The sequence below is a fragment of the Sciurus carolinensis genome, chromosome 4 (assembly GCF_902686445.1).
Source record: "Sciurus carolinensis chromosome 4, mSciCar1.2, whole genome shotgun sequence".
NCBI classification, from domain to species: domain Eukaryota; kingdom Metazoa; phylum Chordata; class Mammalia; order Rodentia; family Sciuridae; genus Sciurus; species Sciurus carolinensis.
Genome location: NC_062216.1, coordinates 167,551,632 through 167,571,207, shown reverse-complemented (window position 1 = coordinate 167,571,207; position 19,576 = coordinate 167,551,632). Strand labels below are relative to the sequence as shown.

Here is a 19,576-nt window from a genome sequence, read left to right as displayed (position 1 = left end):
AACACGACACCAAAGGACTGAAACAGGATTCTCCTTTTCACTTGAAATGCGACTCCCGGCGGGGCGCACGCCCTCGGTGCTCCTGATGCGTTCGGGGCGGTCGGGCCCTCCAACCAAGAGATTCGCGCGCGACCGCGTCAGTAAGGTGTTTTGAAATCACCTGGTCAAAGGCGCGCCAGGCAAACAAAAAAAACGGTCGGCGCAGCAACTGCAGTCCAGGTCCGGGAAAGCACTTTGCCCAGAGACGGGAGGGGTGGGCAGGGCCGCCTGCGGCTGCGGGCCGGGTCGCCGCCCCAGAAAGGGACGGGCGACGAGGCGGGACTCTGAGCCTGGGGCGGGGCTGCGCCGAAGCCGGACACCGGCCCTCCGCCCGGCTCCCGGGCCTGCACCCCCGCACCCTGCGGCACGCCAGCCTCACAAAGCCGCGGACCGCTCCGCACCGCCGGACTCGCCCGCGAACGCGCTGCGGCCGCGGCTCCAGAGCGGGCGCGGATGACGTCAGGATGACGTCAGGCGTGACGCCGCGGCGGGGAGGGCAGGGACGGCGCGGAGGGCGTTTCCGGAGCGCGCGCCGGGCGAGGGGCGCTGACGTCGGGCTCAGGTGCGCGCGCCCGCCCGCGCGCGGCCCAGGTGGCGGCTAGCAGCTCTAGGTGGCGGCCCGCGACGGAGAGGGGCGACCCGCGGCGCGAACCCAAGCTGTCTGGGTGCGGCAGGGAGCCGGGTCGGGGGCGCGGCGGGAGGGCGCCCGGACTTGCACGTGACGGGCGGGGAGGTCGGGGCCGGGCGGCGAGCCGGGTGGGCCCGGGCCCCGGAGGGCAAGGCGAGTGTCCGGCCCCACCCCTCCGGGCCTGCCCGGCGCAGCGCAGGACCGTCCCGCGGGCAGGGGCCGGGCCCGCCGCGCCCCTTCCCCGGCCCGCCCGCCGGGCGGAGCTGACCAGAGTTGTCTCCTCCGCAGGGCTGCGGCGGGAGGACGAGAGTCCGCGCTTCCCGACGAGCCGTGCCCGCCGCGCCGCCGCGCCCGCGAGGATGGAGGGCGGCCCCCGAGGCCCCAGCGCGACCCGCGATCCCACGCCGGCCGGCCCTCGCTAGCCGCTCCAGTTGTGCGTTTTATCCACCACCTAGGCCTTGTCTCCAGAATCTGTGGCGTCGCGATTCTAAAGAAATGGAAGAAAAGGAACGATGTGACCGATTGTTTTTGGTCTTCCTGCATTGAGGCCTGGTGGCATTTTCAGAGAGGAAAGAAAATACAGCAAGGAAATAGTGTCTTTTTGGGGGGGCGGGGGAAGGGCAACAGAATCTTACATTTTATATGATTTTTTTTTTTAAATTCTGCACTTTGACAGTGGCGGTGAAATAAACTAATCCAAAAGCTATTTTTCTATTGAGAAGAGAGAAGAGGTGGCTTTTCCCCACTTTTGAGTCCAACCTTTTCTCCTAGTGTCAAAGCATAAACCATGGACACCAGAGAATAGGTGGACCTCAGGAATCCTGACAAGACTGAGAAGTTTACATCTTCCTCAGGAGGGAAGAGTGGGTGTTTTCAGCCCTCTCTGGAACCTCAAACGAAAAACATGAGTTGCGTGCCATGGAAAGGAGACAAGGCCAAATCCGAATCCTTGGAGCTGCCCCAGGCAGCACCCCCACAAATCTACCATGAGAAACAGCGCAGGGAGCTTTGTGCCCTCCATGCCCTCAATAATGTCTTCCAGGACAGCAACGCCTTCACGCGGGAAACGTTGCAAGAGATTTTCCAGAGGTAGGGCACCCCTTCTTGGCATCCTGCTACTCACTGGTATTTCTGAATTTGTGTGGGTGGGGCATTTCGGTGCTTAAGCCTTCAGACCTACAGGTATTATTAGCTAGATGCTGTCAGTAGGCATAAGGGGATGCAGGACTGGGAAAGAGAATCACTGCCGTGTATGTGCCACCTACCCTGGAATAGCCTTAGTTGTGTTATCTCAAGTGATCTGCTCAACAACCCTGTGGAATCCATGTTATGTGTGTTGTTATTTCCATTTTATCGATGAAGACAGGCTCAGCGAAGTTCAGTGATGTGACCGATAGCAAACACTGGAGCCAGGGTTGAAGTCAGGTTTCTCTCTTTGCCGTTGACTGCTGGGCTGGAATGCCGCCTCCTCAAGTCCTGCCACTAAGGAGTTTACCATCTAGAAGGGGGACAAGATGTGTCAACATTCAGTCACCTGTCACCAGAGGTGTGCATACTGTGCTCCAGCTTTTCTGTGAGGTCATGTGCTGGCATTGATGCTTTTCATGCATTGTTTGGGTGGCTACCTCTGAACAGTTTGTTTTACTGGTAGAGAAACAGGAAGAAAGGTCAGGTAAGTTGTCTAAGTAGCTTCTAAGTAGCAAAGCTAATGTTTGAAGCTAACTTCAGATCCCTCCCCTTTCTACTTTATTCTAGGTGGCCTTTCTTTCTTTCTTTACGTACCAGTCATTGAACCTAGGGGTGCTTAACCACTGAGCCACATCCCCAGCCCTTTTATTTATTATTTAGAGACAAGGTCTTGCTAAGTTGTTGAGGCTGGCTTTGAACTTACCTCCTCCTGCCTCACCCTCCCAAGTCACTGGGATTACTGGCATGCGCCACTGCACTGGGCATAGATGACCTTTCTTACCTATTTAAATGCTGTGAGTGGATAGAAGTTCAGCTTTTTGCTCTTTGCTTTGATTTTCTGAATTCTTATACTGAAGGGTTTGAGAATTAGTTCTTCAGTGTCTAGATGGACATGGCAGCACATCTGCAGTCCATTGGCAGTGGGCCTATCTGATCAGTCATAGAGGCTAGCCTTACTCAATCCTCAAGGCAGGGAAAGCTTAAGAATTTTTTTTTTTTTTTGTACTGGGAATTGAACCCAGGTGCATTGTACCAATAAGCTTTGTTGTCATTTATTTTGAGGCATTTTGAGGCAAATTGTTTGAGGCAAATTGTTGCCATTTTATTTTGAGGCAGAGTCTTGCTAAGTTGTTGAGGCTGGCCTCCAACTTGCAGTCCTCATACCTCAGCCTCCTGAGTTGCTGGATTACAGGTGTGCACTACCACGCCTGGCAGCTCAAGAATTCTTCCAGAGAAGAATATTCAGTATAGTTCCAGAAGTATATTCAGTGTAGTTCCAGAGGATCCTTTTTTGATTCCCTTCACTTATGTAGGAAATGACTACAGCATTGGACCCTGAATGATAGCTAGAATCAACCAGTTTGCAGTGATTTGTGGATCATTTACCCTGAGGGAATCACAGGCATTCTCTTAATGTTAATCCAAATTATTTTCCAATGCCAAAGTAGTGCCTTCACCTTAGTAGACCAGATATGTCTGCATCATGACCATTATCTGGCACCAAGAAGAGTTCACCTGGGAAGTAAGGTAATGTATCTCATATCACCAAGTCATGTGACATAAAGGAGGACCAATCCACTGAATTGATTCCTTTTGGCAGCTATTGATATTTCTTCTGTTCCTACTTGGATTATTTGCAAATTTTTTTTTTTTTTTTTTTTTTTTTTTTTTTGTGGTGCTGGGGATTTGAACCCAGGGCCTTGGGCTTGCAAGGCAAGCACTCTACCAACTGAGCTATCTCCCCAGCCCTGCAAATTGTTTTCTAATCCAAAAGTAGGGAGAAGGAAGATTCACAGGGACTACCTGAGCATGCTTGGTGCTTCATGATGTGTATTGCCAATTCCAAAACTGTATTAGCAGTGATCCTAGGAAACTAGAACTCAGTTTAGGAATTTGCCAAGTTTTCCCATTAGTGAATATCAGATAAAAAATTTTGTGAATGTGGACTGGGGTTGTGGCTCAGTGGTAGAGTGCCTGCCTAGCATGTGTGAGACACTGGGTTTGATCCTCAGTACCACATTAAAAAAATAAAGTTATGATGTCCATCTACAGCTAAAAATATTTTTTAGAAATTCTGTGGATGTAGTCATATTCAGGTATATTTACTTATATAAATTTGACTTCTTTTTTTTTTTTTTTTTTTTTTTTTTTTGGTACCAGGAATTGAACTTAGGGGCATTTGACCACTGAGCCACATCCCCAACTCTATTTTCTTTAGAGACAGGGTCTTACTGAGTTGCTTAGCGCTTCGCTTTTGCTGAGGCTGGCTTTAAACTCGAAATCCTCCTGTCTCAGCCTCCCAAGCCACTGGGATTACAGGTGTGCGCCACTGTGCCCAGCTATAAATTTGACTTCTGGTTGGATAGGAGGAGTAATCATGAGCTCGCTAATGTGTGAACTCCCTGAAACCCTGTTCTGAGGGCTTCCCTTGGGTTAGTTCACTGCTCACACTGATCTTGGGAGGTAGGCTTTATTTTCCGTTTTACCAGCTGAGAAAATTGGCACAGATAGTTCACAAAGATATTAATGGCAGGATTTGGACCCAAGCTAGTGGCTCCAGGGTCTGCCTCCTAACTGCTTCAGCTGCCTGCTTCATCCTGGGAAGACTTGTCAGAGCTGTCCTGGCACCAGAGCTGTTCGCCTGCTAGTAAGTGGGGCTGTGGGTCTGGACTGTGATCCTCAAGTGCTTGCAGCTGAGCAGTCTTTCAGCTATTTTCCCTGAATACAAGGATGCTAGATACTTGCTAAACATCCACATGGAACCAGGGTCCTCTTCTTTTTTGAAGATTTTGCAAATTATACTGCACCTCTCAGTTCCCTGTCAGTACAGTATAAAAATCCACCTAAAAAAAAAAAAGATTGGGGCTGGGGTTGTAGCTCAGTGGTAGAGTGCTTGCCTAGTACATCTGAGGCCCTGGGTTCGATCCTCAGCACCACATAAAGATAAATAAATAAAATAAAGGTATTGTGTCCTTCTACAATTAAAAAAATATTAAAAAAAAAAAAAAAAAGATCCACCTCAGCGAAAGCAAAGCAGTATGTAAAAGAGGTTGGGGGAGCGGGGAATTGTGTACGGAGTATTCTGTATGGAAAGATTCCATCAGGAGAGAAACAAGTGTGGAAGGAATCCAGAGAAAAAGCAAAGGGAGAAAAGGTGAAGGAGAGAAAATGGAATTTTTAAAACAAACATTGATTAGCTGCCTGCAGTGTGCCAGGCACTGCAAGCCCCTGAGAGAAAACGAGCTGAGCAGGACATTTTGGAGCTGTACTGAGCAGGCCTTGAGAACAGACTGAAGCGAGAACCATGGAATTCACAGCAATTTAAACACGAAGAGGTGATCACCTTATATCTTGAGGCAAAGGGAGGGAAAACTAGCAGGTTTAACTAGGTAACTTTAAGTTCTTAGATCTAAAGTTCTATGCTGGTTTGAAGATGTACCTGATGAAGTGGTAGAAATGGGAGAAAAATGTCAATAAGTGCTGGTTTTTGAGAGGAAGCTCATCCTAGCAGTTGAATTTTAGCCAGATAGAAGAGAAGAAATACAAAAACAGCAGGGTGGAGTTTGAATAGAGTTGTGGATATGAAATGACTCATGCTTGGAATACAAATGAATAGGAATGTGAAACTGAGCTAATGGCTGGTCAGCAACAAGGGGCCAAGGAAAAGTCAGGTGTCATGGAGGTTTGGCCAGGAGAGAAGACCAGAGACAGGGGGCAAGCGTCATCAGTTCGTATCTCTATAGATGAGGGTTTTTGACCTCTTATGTATCCATGCTTTGAAAAAGAAGAGTCAGAAAGGTGAAATGATAAAGTGGCAGCTTTGTCAGGTGGTCTTGAAGGTGCTCAGACCTCAAACATTTTCATCAGATTGATCCCAGTTTTTCAGTGATCAGTGTTCTTGTAGTTAGCAAATAGGAATAGCTAAGTGTAACTAGATGACAGCTGGCTTGGTGGGGGGAACTAAAGAAAGATGGAAGGAACAAAGAGAATAGGGGTACTGGCAAAAAACCAGCCTTCTCTACCACAAAGGACAAGTACTCCAATCTCTCCATTTGAAGACCCCTGCCCAGGTGGAAGGCCATATTTAAAAGTGTGGCAATTGCTGGCACTGTGGCCCTACCTGTAATCCCAGTGACTTAGGAGGCAAGGCAGGAGGATTGCAAATTCAAGACCAGCCTCAGAAACTTAGTGAGGCCCTCAGGAACTTAGTGAGACCCTGTCTCAAAATAAAATAAAAAGAGCTGGGTAAAGTGCCCCTGGGTTAGCTCCCTAGTATCCCACACCCCCTGGGGAAAAAGAGGTTCTATTGAAGAGATAGGATGTGAGCTTGTGCTTGAAGAAGCTCTGGGATTTGGCTTAGAATCAGAAGCAGGAGAGAAGAGTAGAGGCCACGTGCTTGTGGTAGTAGAGATGTACTAAGCCTCATGAGAAGGAACAGCCGGCTAAGTAGGGCTGGGAGATTGGGAGGTGGCCCCATTGTAAGTTCATATGTAAGGTTGTGATTTTTTTCTTTTTTTTTTTTTTTTTTTTGGTACCAGGGATTGAACCCAGGGGCACTTAACCAGTGAGCCACATCCCCAGCTCTTTTTATTTTTTGTTTGGGGACAGGGTCTTGCTGTGTTGCTTAGGGACTCATTAAGTTGCTAAGACTGGCCTCAAACTTGTGATCCTCCTGCCTCAACATGAGCCACCCAAGTCACAGGGTCATAGGCATGTGCCACTGTGCCCAGCTAGTCCACATGTAAGAGGTGAATGTGGCAGGAACATACAGGCTGAATCGGTGGAAGGAGTGTGTATAAGCACGGAGATCAGTTTGGAACCTGTTTCAAAAGTCCCCGTGTAGCCTGTGCAGTGGTGCACACCTGTAATACCAGCTACTTGGGAGAATCACAGGTTTGAGGCCAGCCTGGGCGACTTGGCAAGATCCTGTCTTAAACTAAAGGAGTGAAGATGTAGCTCAGTGGTAGAGTGCTTGCCTAGCTGATGACTAGCATGTCATCCTAGTACTAAAAAGGTAAAGAAATCCAGGTGTGTGGCAAGGGGTCTGCCGTTAAGGAGAGACGGAGGAAGTAGACAGAAGAAAAATCTGAGGTAAAAGACGAAGGCTGAGGAGAAATCCCTGGAACGCAGAATCTGAAAGTTGCCCCTCAGGACAGATGTCTGTGCAGTCAGCTCTGGGAACTGAAGCATATTATGTAGCCCTCTTTTCTGGAGGCTCAAGGTGAAGACTGGCATAGGGATCACTCATTTTCTCACAACTTATAAAATAGAAATAATTTGTCCCCTCATAGTCTACTGTGAGGATTGAGAGACACGTATTGAAGCACCTATCAGAGTACTTAGTGTGGGTGGGTGTTCAGTATGGGGATTGTTACTGCAGGTAAAGCAGTTTGGTACAGAATGGGGTTTGGCGTTCTTGGATTTCCCCATCTTTGCTAGCTCTGAAGGTAAGCAGGTAAGTCCTTTTTAGAGTTTTCTAGTAATTAGACAGGAAGAGACAGAAAGAACAACAGAAATGAGCAGAACATTTCAACAAACACTCCTCGAGCACCTCGCGTGTGCCCCAGCCTGTAGGCCCTGGGCATGCAGCGGTGACGGATGGCCAAGCCTCCTGCTGTCACTCTGGTAGAGAAACAGGAAGTGAGAAGAGGTGTTCCGCACTGACAGGGACTAGAGGTAAACCAGAGCAGCCGAGCGGAATTAACTGGGAGAAACTTAAGGCTGGGTGGTCAGAAAGGCCGCTCTCTACAGTTACATTTAAGACCAAATAATGAGCAAAGCCAGTGAAGAGCTCAGGGAAGAACATTGCAGACAGGGACAGAGAGAGCATCAAGTGAGGAAGAGCCTTGTGTATTCAAGGAACAAAAAGAGGTCGTGAGGAGGGTGAGGAGGTGAGAGCAGAGGTCAGCAGGATCCTGAGGTCTCGTCAGCCAGGGTAGTTTAGGTCACATTGTGTGCTTGGGGCATGGCTGGAGGGCTTGATGCAGTGGCAGCAGTAGGCCTTCGGTTTGGAAGTTATCAGGAAGGGGCTGGTGGTGTAGCTCTGAGACTGCGGCCTTGCATGTGCCAGGCCCTGGGTTTGATCCCCAGCACCAAAGGAAAAAAAAAAAAAAAGGGTTGAGGGGTGTGGGTTGACGTCCTTGACTCAAGTCTGGACTCTTCTGGAGATGGCACCTGGCGGCTCCTGGGTACCTCTCCTCTGCTCCTGTCCTGAGGAACTCACCACATTTCCCTTCTTCCCTTTCACAGGAGGGTCGAAGGCACACAGACCCTCCCTTCAAAATGGCCTTTTCCGAGCCCAGTGTGGTGTGCATATGTGTAATCCCAGCAACTGCGTAGACTGAGGCAGGGGGATCGCAAGTTTCAGGCCTCAACCACTTTGCAAGCAAGACCCTGTCTCAAAATTAAAATAAAGACCAGGGGTGTAGCTCAATGATAGAGCATCCATGGGTTCCATCCCCAGCACAGAAAAAAACAACTTTTTTTCCCCAAGTACTGTATGCACAGTTTGGAGTGGTTTTAGGTCATGCATTCCACTTTAGCGTGGGCCTTACTACTTTTTATTGCCTCACATCTGGCACCAGGTCATGCATTTATGTATAGGGACCCCTATATGCCTATGTGTGTGTTGGTCAGGGGAGTACTGAAGAGTGAACCCAGGGACACTCCCTCTGCCACTGACTGAGCTACACCCCCAGCCCATTTTAAAAGTTTGAGACAGGATTTTGCTAAGTTGTTGAGGCTGGCCTCAAATTTGTGATCCTCTTGCCTCAGCTTCCCAAGTTGTTGGGATTACCAGTGTGTACCACCCTGTCTGGCCTCTGTCCACCTTTAGGTATTTAATGATTGCCAAGTGTGAAAGCCTTAAATAGAAAGTATTTAAACTATAAAAAGCAGGAACAATAATTACTGACCATGCAAATGAATACATGACTTGCTTTTTTTCCACTGTTAAAAAAATAAAGGGTTGTATCAGGCTGGGTGTATGGTTCAGTGGTAAAGCACTTGCCTAGCATGTGTGAAACCCTGTTTGATCCCCAGCACTGCACAAAAAAATTAATAAAAAATAAAATAAAGAAGTTGTATCAGGCCAAGGAGATAAGCAAGAGAAGACTGCAGAAGGACTGCAGTAGGCTGGGATTTCATGAGACTCATTCATGGAACATTCTTTGTATCCATTGACTTTACTATAGACACACTCCCCCCACCCCCACATACTTTCCCCAGGGGCCTCTACCACTGAGCTACATCCCTAGCCCTTTTTTATTTTGACACAGGGTTCCACTAAGTTGCCCAGGCTGGCCTCAAACTTGCAATCCTTCTGCCCCAGCCTCCGGAGTCACTTCCATCACAGGTGTGCACCACTGTACCAGTCTGTAAACATAGTTTCTAAATGGCAGGTAGATAGGTCCCACCCCTCTTGACTTGTTTTCTATAAAAAGAAAGGTGATTCCTAGGATAGCAGGATCCCAGGGGACTGAATACTTAAGTAGAAACTGGGAAAATTATACTCGATTGGGTGTGAGAGGGTAACCAGCTTCCAGTGTACTGGCAGAAATTGCTCCTCTGGTAGTGTATGGCCAGGGGATTGAGACCAGCGAGTCTCAACCTTCATCTTTTCACATTTGTAGGTTGTCTCCAAACACCATGGTGACACCCCACAAGAAGAGCATGCTGGGAAATGGAAATTACGATGTGAACGTCATTATGGCAGCACTTCAGACCAAAGGTTATGAAGCTGTTTGGTGGGACAAACGCAGGTAAAGTGAGCTGGGCCTGACATGGACAACAGCAGGTTGTGGTGCAGGCCTTGAGCATGGGGATTCCTGGCATGAGTCACAAGGTGACTGGTTGTGCTGTTACAGCCTGGGACCTTAAGGTTGACTGCCTCAGAGCCTGACACCATTTCTCTTCTGCAGGGATGTTGGTGTCATTGCTCTCACTAATGTCATGGGCTTCATCATGAATCTGCCCTCCAGCCTGTGCTGGGGTCCACTCAAGTTGCCTCTCAAAAGGCAGCACTGGATCTGTGTTCGAGAGGTGGGCGGGGCCTACTACAACCTCGACTCCAAGCTCAAGATGCCCGAGTGGATTGGAGGCGAGAGTGAGCTCAGGTGAGCCCCAGTGTGGCTTGACTGCTGGGCTTCTGGCTTGTTGTGTTGGGGAAGTTGAGCTCATCTTTGGTTATTTGACAGAGGAAATGAAATTCTTATGTGGTTGGAGCTTCTCTTTGCCTTACTTGGAATCATAGGGTCTCAGGCTGGAAAGGCCTTAACCAGGACTTTCATCCCTTGGTAAGAGGGACCACAGCCTGCCGTATTGGCTTCCTGGTCTGGTGGGGCTGGCGTTGTAACATTCTCTCCCCCTGCACCACCGGCACGGTGTCATTGCCAGTTCAGAGAAAGGAAGACAGACATTTCAGCCACAGGGTTAAGTTGCCCTGGGACTAAAGAAGTTGGTTTTCTTAAACAGTCAAAAGCACTTCAGAGTACTTTGCACTTCTATTCCTCACAGAAGCAGATCCTCAGCAGTACTATGAGGATGAGCAGACTCAGATTGGGTTTCAAACTGGACAGACTGAGGGGTAACTGAATGTGGACTCCTTCAAGAAGATACTACTAGAATGCGTTAGGATTGCCAAGGGCATAAACGATGAGGTGTCTGGCGAATACGTGGCCCTGAGACTGGAATTTGCAGTTCATCAGCATTTCGTTTTCTCTTACTTATTCCTTTTTCCATAGGAAATTTCTAAAACATCATTTACGAGGAAAGAACTGTGAACTCCTGCTGGTGGTACCAGAAGAGGTAGAAGCCCATCAGAGTTGGAGAGCGGACGTGTAACACAGATCCAATCTGCCCCTTGCCTCAGTCCTCGAGCCTTCCATGACGTGCTGTGGCCTCTGCAGTGGGTCTGCCCCAGCCACCTCCCCAAACATCTCATTGGGTTTCCCCTTCAGATTTGCCAGTGCAATAGGACAGAGGTGTGGACTATTACGAGACCCACCCCGCATTGTCCATGCCTGGGGAAGGCAGGCAGGAGCTGAGTGCTTAGGGCAAGCCATTGAAGGCCTTCATTTTATTTCAGAGGAAAGGAAAGGTGGGTCTGAGCTTATTTTCCCCTTTCTGAGGACCTGACACAGGTTCTCTTGGAGTCCTCACTGCTGCTGCAGGCACACCAGAGATGCTGCCTCCACTTTCCTCTCCTGTGGCACCAGTGTGATGACACAGTACGTGCAAAGCCCAGTGACTGACTGAAGAACCCCAGAGCATAAGTGTCTCTCAGGAAACTATCTCCAGAACCCCAGCAGCAGTGCCATGCACTGCCTGCGATCCTTAACACCCCTCCCCCCATTTTTGAGGGTAGTTTATGGCAGCCTTGGAGTTTTATAATGAAAATTTCTTGAATATTCCAAGCCAGGCAGTTGAATCCCACAAGTCTAGCAAGACAGCAGTAACCTAAGAGGATGTGGCTAAAGCCAAACTGGAACAAGCATGGGGTGACTTTCTTCACTCCAGTTTTGTCCCCACCATTTCACTACATTGATTTAGGAAGCTCTGGGGCAAAAGATAAGGAAAAGGGGCAGTTTTCTTAGTCGGCCCACTCTGGCAAAAATCAGAAAAAACATCCACCCTTGACATGAAATTCTACTTGTTTGGTGTTGGGTCAGCCAGTCCTGTGAAGTTTAAGAGCTGCTGGAATCGGTAGACGACCTGGGCTTGGAGCCCATCACTGTAGTGACAAGCAGCAGCCCTCAAATTGGGTTGTTGTGTGCGTTACATTATGGGACCTGGGTTTGTCATCATCTTGTAGTTTCCTTTAAAAATCAGACAGGATGGACCTGCCTCCTACCTCTTGAGATAGTTATAGGCCACTTTTCTCCTAGAACTTTGGAAAACAAAAGGAGGGGAAATAAATAATACCACACGTGTCACCAAAGTGGCTGTGGTTGCCTCAAGGCAGTTGGGCAGGCAGGGGTAACCTGGCCAGTCCTCACTGATCACTGGTCTTGGCAGGTGTGAGAGCTGCCCCCTGGTCAGACTTCTCTCCACCAGGAGAGCCAGCCCGGGGCTTGCATGTGGATCCTGAGCAAGCTTAATGGGGAAGCTGAGGCTTTCTCCCCACTGTGACTGGAGTGCATGTTTACACCAGCACTTTTTCTGCACATGTATCTTCAATCCAACAAGGCCGTTTTTTATGCCGAGTAAGAGGCCCCAAGTGGCTACTGCACATTATGCCCTCTCAGCAACTGGCCGTGGTCTCTTCTGCACCATTTTCTACACCAGATCTGCTTGGCACCACAGGGAGCTCTCTACCCCTGCACAATGACATTCCAGCTACCACCAGCCAGAAGTTACCGCCAAACTTGCTGATTAAGCAACACAAGCAGGACCTTCGGTCCATTGGCACTGTCCGTGATTGTAAGCCATTTCCTGGGAAGAGGAGAAAACTCCTTCCCACAAATCTTGCTTGGGCCTGTGCAAATGGGACTTCAAAGGAATCCCATGCACATGGAGTCCATGAGCCAGTGGGCTATGCAAAGACGCTTAAACATTTCAGGGCTGGTTTCTCTGTTCATATCCAATTCTGGTGCTTAGGAACAGGGACCCATGCTGATGCCCAAGGGCAAAAAGCCCTACTTCTTTTAAGGAAGAGAGCAGACCTGATGTCCCATAAGGGGCAACCCTAGGCTTTCTCTTGCTTTTATTCCCCTTTTTTCTGTTGGCCTTGTGCTGGGTTTGTTTACAAAAGATGTATTTTGTTTAACCAAATATAAAAAATGGTAAACTCCATACAAATCTCCTTGTCTGCCTGACTTCTATAATTATATAAGGGGGGGGGACTTTCGTATGATGATGCTTTAAAAGGAATTCATGGCTGAGGTTGTGACTTAGTGGCAGAGCACTTGCCTAGCACATGTGAGGCATGATCCTCAGCCCCATATTAAAACAAAACAAACAAAAAACCCACAAATATTTAAAAAAAAAAAAAAAAGGAATTTATTACCATCATCTAATAGTTTGATCAAGCTTCACCTGGAAAATCCAGACAAAATGTTCACTTAGTGGGATTTGTTTCAGAAATGTACCACTGAAGCATTTTTCAGTTTGAAGTTAGGATTGCAATTTGAAGAACCAATGTACAAAGCACAGCTTGTACCTGACTGACTGGTGAGTGCCTTGCCCTAGTGAAGTGAAATATGCGTCTGAGCCAAGGACCTAGGCTGCCTCTATCTAGAGTGCATAGCAGGGTTAAGTAGTTAGGAGGCTGTATTTGAATCCAAACCCAGCACTTATTATGAGGCCTTGTGTATATTACTTAACTTTTCCATGAATGTTTCCGCCTTTGCAAAACAGGAATAATACTATCTCCAAAACTGCACAGTATTATTTTGATAAAAGGATTCACACCAAAGACTCAAGAGTGTTTTATGCTAAAAAATTTCTTATGTTAAATAGGAAAACTGCAAGGTTCAAATATGGGACTGCAACTGACTTCATCAGTTTCTCATCTCCCATCACTTAAAAAAAAAAAGCACAAAAAAGTTCTTATCCCCAACACTAGAAATCAGTACTTCCTACAAGTTTATAATTGTGAAATGTCTGTAGACTACAAAAACACTGACCTGGCCCTTTCCTTAGGATGGTGGATCAGAAATTGATTACTTGAATTCAGTGCAAAGGTGTCATTAAGAGTTTCTTGGTGAACAGTGAATTTTCTTTTTCAAAAATTTAACTTGGGCCTTGAAATTATCAGTGGGGATGGAAATGTGAAGCACTATTATGTCTTTGGCCTTCTAAAATGGTCCAAGTAACTTTTAGGTACTTATTACAGGCACATGGATGACACTTTGAATTGGAATAATTTTTAATATTTAAATACAAAAAGTGAGCACTGACTTTTTACTACACACAGGTCTAATAGCCAAAATGTGCAGAGGAAACGAGCCTCTGCTCTGTTCTCCACACTCATTGTCCCCATTTTGTGGGTGAAGCTGCAACCAGCTTCCCTTCTCTCCAGTATTCATGGGGCTTCCTGGTGCTTTACCAGACAGGTGCAGTGTACTTTGTCAGTTTCATAATATGTGCATGTCCCTCCCCAATATCTCCATTCTTTAAAAAAAAAAAAAAAAAAAAAAAGTCATTAATGGTCAGGGATCTTTCCCTCCTATTATGGGGCATTAGTTTCTACCCCACAATAGGACAGTGAGGAGATCTTCCAATTAGGAGCAATCTACTAGAAGGGGGTAAGGTGGCCAGAGCTGGAATAACCGTCTGCATAGCTGCACTCGGGTGTCAGAGTGAGGACAGAAGAAACATTGAGGACAGCGTGGAGGGCACAGTTAAAAGTTGGGAGTCTTTCCATGAGACAATGAGGGGAGAATTCTTTCTACCAGGTTTGGATCAATATGCCACAGTTTAAAAAAAAAAAAAAAAAAAAAAACCCAGATAGCAGTTCAAACACAACTGAATTTCAAATTTCTCCCATCAAGACAGCTCAAATATAGCAGTAACAACCTAGATCTTTCCAGGAAGTGAAGGCAGAGCCCCTGGCATTCCTCCTGACAGCCCTGTGTTAGGCCCTAGAAGTATCTGGAAAAGAAAAGGAGAGGTGTAAGGCACTGTACAGTCTAGACATTTTCACTGTACCTGATGAGGCAGACAAAAACAATATTGAGCACAGGCACCTAAAAGGGCATGGGCCTAATCCCAATCCCCACCCACACAGTAACTGCAGTCTACTGGTGCTGGAGAAAGGCATAACTTGTGTCTCCACCACTGGCAAAAAGTCAGTTTGGGTTCACCTGCCGCTGCTGCAGTTGCTGCTGTTGCTCCATTTGTAACTTCTCAGTCTCAAAGACAACAGGAAGAACCAGTATCATAAAAGAAGTGGTCCCAATCCACAAGGCTGCCCTGGAAAACCTGCAGAGGGAGGGCAAGTATGGAGACGCAAATGAACAGGCGGCCCGGTTAAGAACAAAGCAGTAGTCAAACCTCTCTTTCACTACATACAGTGCTTTTCCTAAGTGTATTCCACCCTGTCCTTACATCATACTCGAGTCTCCTACCAGGGGCAGGAGGTTGTTCTGGGAGATATGATATTTAGCCATAGCTGCTTAACGATCTTCTCAGTTCTTATAAAGCTACTCGTACATCAATCATCTCAGATAAACTAAAATGACTTCCATAACAACCTTGCCAAGTAAGAACCCCCACTTTACAGAAGAGAAAACTGGAACTCAGAAAGGTTAGGGTACAAGCAGTCCAAGGTCACTCGAACCCAGAACTCCTGCTTCCGAAGTCCGTATTCTCTTTTCTCAGAGGTTCAGACATCCCATGCACACACCCAATGTCTTTGTTCCCTTGTCCCTTACCTGTACATTTTTTGAGCCACAAAGAGGGAAAGATCAAAAGTGGCTCCGGCCGCGGACCGGACCCTCTCCGGGAACATCTCCGTCAGACCCCAGAGTCTCTCCGACAGGGTCTCATCTAGCTGTGGAGAAGGAGGTGCGGGTTTTGGTCGAAGCACCTGCACCTGCGGCTCCGCTGCGACACGGAGGCCGGCAGAGCAGGAGCCCCTAACCCCGCCTCCCCGGAGAAGCCGCCTGCGCCGGGATCCCGCAGCACGCGGACCCCACAGCCCCGGACGGCCCGCTCCTCGGCCCGCACCCCGCAGGGCCCTGGTACCTCCTCGTCGTCGTCCTCTTCCAGCTCTTCCTCGGTTTTCTCCGCGTCGCCTTTCGGGAGCAATTCATCAGGGGACAGAGGTTCCCCAGCGCCGGCGGCAGCGGCGGCGGCAGCCATGGTTATAGGGGACACCGGAAGCGGAAGGGAGCAGTCGAGCTGGGCCCCGGGTGGACAGAGCCGCCCTTCCGGGAGCGAGAGGCGTGCGGCCGCGAGAGAGCGGCGCCGCCTGGCCCGCAGTTCTACTGACTCTCTGCCCTGGGTCCCGCCGCGGCGGCGTCCCCAAAGCGCCTCAGTCGTCTTACGCTGGGGTTCTGAGTTCAGGGGGCCGAAAAATGACCCGGAAAGTTAGAGCAGCAGCGCCGGGTGCCGCCGCAGTCATTCCGTGCAGTGGTCGGGAGCGGACCCAGAAGCCGCATTGTAGCAAGCCTCCCTGGATCACACTTTGAGAAGCACCATCCAGCTTCACTTTCCTTGCGGGTATGGCTTTTGGTGGAGATAAGTTAGCGATCTGGAGGTTTGTTGGTCTTTGGGGAAACCATCAACTAAACCGTTTCAAGGTACCAAAACAAAGGTAAGCGTGAAGGCTAAAGGACGTGGTACTGCGCGTGCACGCGTACTCTAAAATCCTCACAACCGGTTGAGGTAGGCGCCGTTCTCTCCATTTTAAAAACCGGGGAACTCGGGGCTGGGGATGTGGCGCAGTGTTAGAGTGCTTGTTGAAGAGTGCTTGCCTAGCAGAGATGAGACCCTGGGTTCAACCTTGAGCACTGCCAAAAAAAAAGATTGCAGTAGTGGGGTGTGCTGCAAAAATTTCTAGAGGATGGGTTTCTAGAATTGGGCTTGTTGGCCAGAGCGTATACGTACTGAAGTTGTGCTACATACTAGTAACTCTCCTCCAAAGAATTATATCCTGTACATTCAAAATAGTAACAGGAGACGGCGCGGAGGCTTCAGCTCGAGAGGTCTAGGCGGGAGGATGCAAGTTCAAAGCCAGCCTTAGCAACTTAGCTAGGCCCTAAGCAATTCAGCGAGACCTGTCTCAACATTAAAAAAAAAAAAAAAAAAAAAAAAATTAAAAAGGGCTGGGGATGTGACTCAGTGTTTAAGCACCCCTGGATTATCGATCCCTGTCGGTGGGGGGTGGTTGCTGGGGATTGAACCCGGAGGCGCTTTACCACAGCACTACATGCCCAGCCCTTTTTTAATTTTTAATTTTAATACAAGGTCTGATTTGCTTAGAATCTGGTTTAGTTGCTGAGGCTGGCCTTGGACTTCTTATCCTGCCTCAGCCTCCTAAGCAGCAGGGATTACAGGTGTGCACCACTAAACCCTGCCATAATGTGCACCCACAAATTAATACAAGTGTAATTTATATATATTTAGCCAACTGACCTGAAATCAGAGACTCTTAAGTCAGATAAGCCAGATTCTTATCTGACCCATGAAAATGTAGTAATGAGTCTTTGTCCTGTGCTTACATAGTTTGGTGGGCTTGAGAGCTGGCACTACCTCCTGATTCAGTCCTCAGGCCTTTCATCCTTGGAAGGTTGGAAGGGCAGAAGGGCAGCTCTGACTATAGGTTTTCTTTTCTTTTTTTTTTTTTTTCTTCAGTACCAGAGATTGAACCCAGAGATGCTTAATCACTGAGTCATATCCCCAGCGCTTTTTATATTTTATTTAGAGACAGGGTTTCTAAGTTGCTTAGGGCCTTGCTAAGTTGCTGAGGCTGACTTTGAACTCTAGATCCTCCTGCCTCAGCCTCTGGAGCTGCTGGGATTACAGGTGTGGGATGACCTATAAGATTTTCATGTCACACCGGTTGAGAAGTCAAAATAGTGATTCCCACTGAGGAGAGGATAATATTTGGAAAAAGCAGGCATGTAGCTTCTGGGATGCCAGAAGGTTCCATGTCTTGTCCTGGGTGATGGGTACATGGGCATGTTCATTTTGGATAATTCATCAAGCTGTACACTTATGAATTATTCTCTGATACATGTATTAAATTTTTTAAAAGTAGGCTAGCTTTATAAATTTGAGGGCAACTTAAGAGTTTGGTGCCAGTGGTTTTTTAGTTCTCTCACAGGTTCTTTTAAGAAATGCCTGGGTCTAGGAGTAGCTCAGCAGCAGAGTACTTGCCTAGCATGCATGAGACTGTGGGTTTGATCCCCAGTATTGCAAGGAGAAAAAAAAAAGAAAAAGAAAAAGAAAAAGAAAATGCTAGATCAACACTGTTGAAGGTAGAGCGGGCAGTCTTGTGTGAAAAGCACAACATGGATGACTTCTGTAAGGAAAGTGGTTCACAAAGCTAATGTGAAGAAGTTTTGGGAAAACCAAAACTTAATTTTGTTTATATTCACAAAAGCAATACATTTTTTTTTTTAGTACTACAGATTGAACTAGCTGTGCTCTATCACTGAATTACATCCCCATCCCTTTTTATTTTGAGAGTCTTTCAAAATAGTTTGTCTAAAAGAGCTCTTTCAATTATAAAATTGCCAAGGGATAAAAAAATATTGGAATCATGCAATGCAAAGTGTTTAAACCTGCAGGAGGAAACGAGATGCACAGAAAGCAGAGGACAAACCCCTGTGGAATGGGATATTGAAAGGCTGGGATGGGGAGGAAAATGGAATATGACATTGCTAAAGGTCCCCAGGAGAAATGCTCAGCAGCAAATGCAACATTTGGTGAGACTATTGCCAGGTCAGAGGTCATGTCAATGGACAAAGGGACAGTAAGGGGCGAGCAAATAATGGGATGCCCCATACTGGAACCAAGGTAATGCTGCCGTGGTTGTAAGGGTGTTCTGGAACCCTGGGCTCCCTAGGTCCTCTGTTCCCCAACCCTCAAGCTCACGATTTACACCTTTCCTATTTCTGTTCTGCTAAAATTTGAAACTGGTGATATGGTAGTTCTTAATAAAGGTAGGGGTGGGTTTGCACAGTCCTTTTGAAATTTTTGTAGAAGCTATAAGTCTCTCACATAAATACACATTAGAGCTGAGTTGTAGCTCAATGGTAGATGACTTGCCAAACATGCATGCGGCCCTGGGTTCAATCCCCAATATCCAAAAAAAGAAAAAAGGGAAGAAAAAGCACATTAGCTTGTACATCGTGCATATGAACCACCTTGCTAAAACTCAAAGATTTCCTCTAATTATTGCCTCTAATCCTGTACTTACTGCTCATGCCCCCAGAACTTTCTATTTCAGCTCTTCAGTGACTATCCTTCCCTAATTCAGTTCACACAAAAATTCATGATATTGTTATAGTGATTAAAATGGTCGCATTAAGGAGTTAGCACTGTTTACTTGGGTTCCCCATAACTGCTAGATTTGGTTAAGAAAGACTTTGAGGGGGAGGAATTTCAGCCAGAACCTATCTGACTAAAAAGGTAAGATCTTGGAAGAAAATACCATCTCAGAGGAAAAGAAAACAAAAGAAACTTCCTAAAGCAAACAATTCAGGGTGGTGAGATGCGGGCATTTTTAAATTTTTCTTAACAGGATCATCATTGACTCACATCACATTCTAACTCCTCAGCAAACACTGACTCCACTGCAAGTCCTATCTCGAATCTGACTGTGTCACCTCTACAGCCACCACCTTGCTGGTCCCAGCCTGCCCCGCTTCAGCCTGCTCTTACCACACAGCAGCCAGAGAGATCCTTTAAAAATACCAGTTGGATCACAGCATTCCTCTGCTCACTCACCAATGGCTTTGCCTTTCTCATTCAAACCTAAGACTTCACTGCCCCACATACCACAGGGTGTTCTGGGGCCCTGGATTAGCCACGAGGTGTTGCAGGTGATGCTGCTAGAGGATTCAAATCACTGGGACAACCAAATAGGCCCCATGATTCCCAAACTTTCAGCCCTGGCTCCATCCCTTCTAGCTATGTCACTTTGCTGGGCTGGTTTCTTTATCTAAAAAAAAAAAAAAAAAAAAAAAAGATGATGTGCCAGGCAGGGATGTTGGCCAAATCACATTGTTTTATTGTATGCGGGTCCAAATATGTAACAACAAATACTACCAT

At 47.5% G+C, this 19,576-nt stretch overlaps 3 protein-coding genes across 3 annotated transcripts in view; 2 read left to right on the top strand and 1 right to left on the bottom strand.

Annotated features, from left to right (window-relative positions):
- The first annotated feature begins 414 nt into the window (after window positions 1-414).
- Josd1 (Josephin domain containing 1) lies at window positions 415-12,646 on the top strand. Its single transcript, XM_047551358.1, has 5 exons — window positions 415-704; window positions 956-1,756; window positions 9,487-9,615; window positions 9,775-9,969; window positions 10,597-12,646. Exons 2-5 carry the CDS (start codon window positions 1,572-1,574, stop codon window positions 10,694-10,696), a joined length of 609 nt encoding a protein of 202 aa, XP_047407314.1. The 5' UTR covers window positions 415-704; window positions 956-1,571; the 3' UTR covers window positions 10,697-12,646.
- A 620-nt stretch (window positions 12,647-13,266) lies between these two features.
- Window positions 13,267-15,698, bottom strand: Tomm22 (translocase of outer mitochondrial membrane 22). The gene is made up of 4 exons (XM_047551359.1): window positions 15,542-15,698; window positions 15,229-15,347; window positions 14,659-14,776; window positions 13,267-14,446 (listed from the first exon to the last, which is right to left on the bottom strand). The coding sequence occupies exons 1-4, from the start codon at window positions 15,656-15,658 to the stop codon at window positions 14,372-14,374; spliced, it is 429 nt and encodes a 142-aa protein (XP_047407315.1). The 5' UTR covers window positions 15,659-15,698; the 3' UTR covers window positions 13,267-14,371.
- A 35-nt stretch (window positions 15,699-15,733) lies between these two features.
- Window positions 15,734-19,576, top strand: part of Fam227a (family with sequence similarity 227 member A) — a 76,995-nt gene continuing 73,152 nt past the window's right edge. The window contains exon 1 of the mRNA XM_047551357.1: window positions 15,734-16,112. The gene's annotated coding sequence lies outside the window, so the exon portion shown is untranslated. The remainder of the gene's footprint in view (window positions 16,113-19,576) is intronic.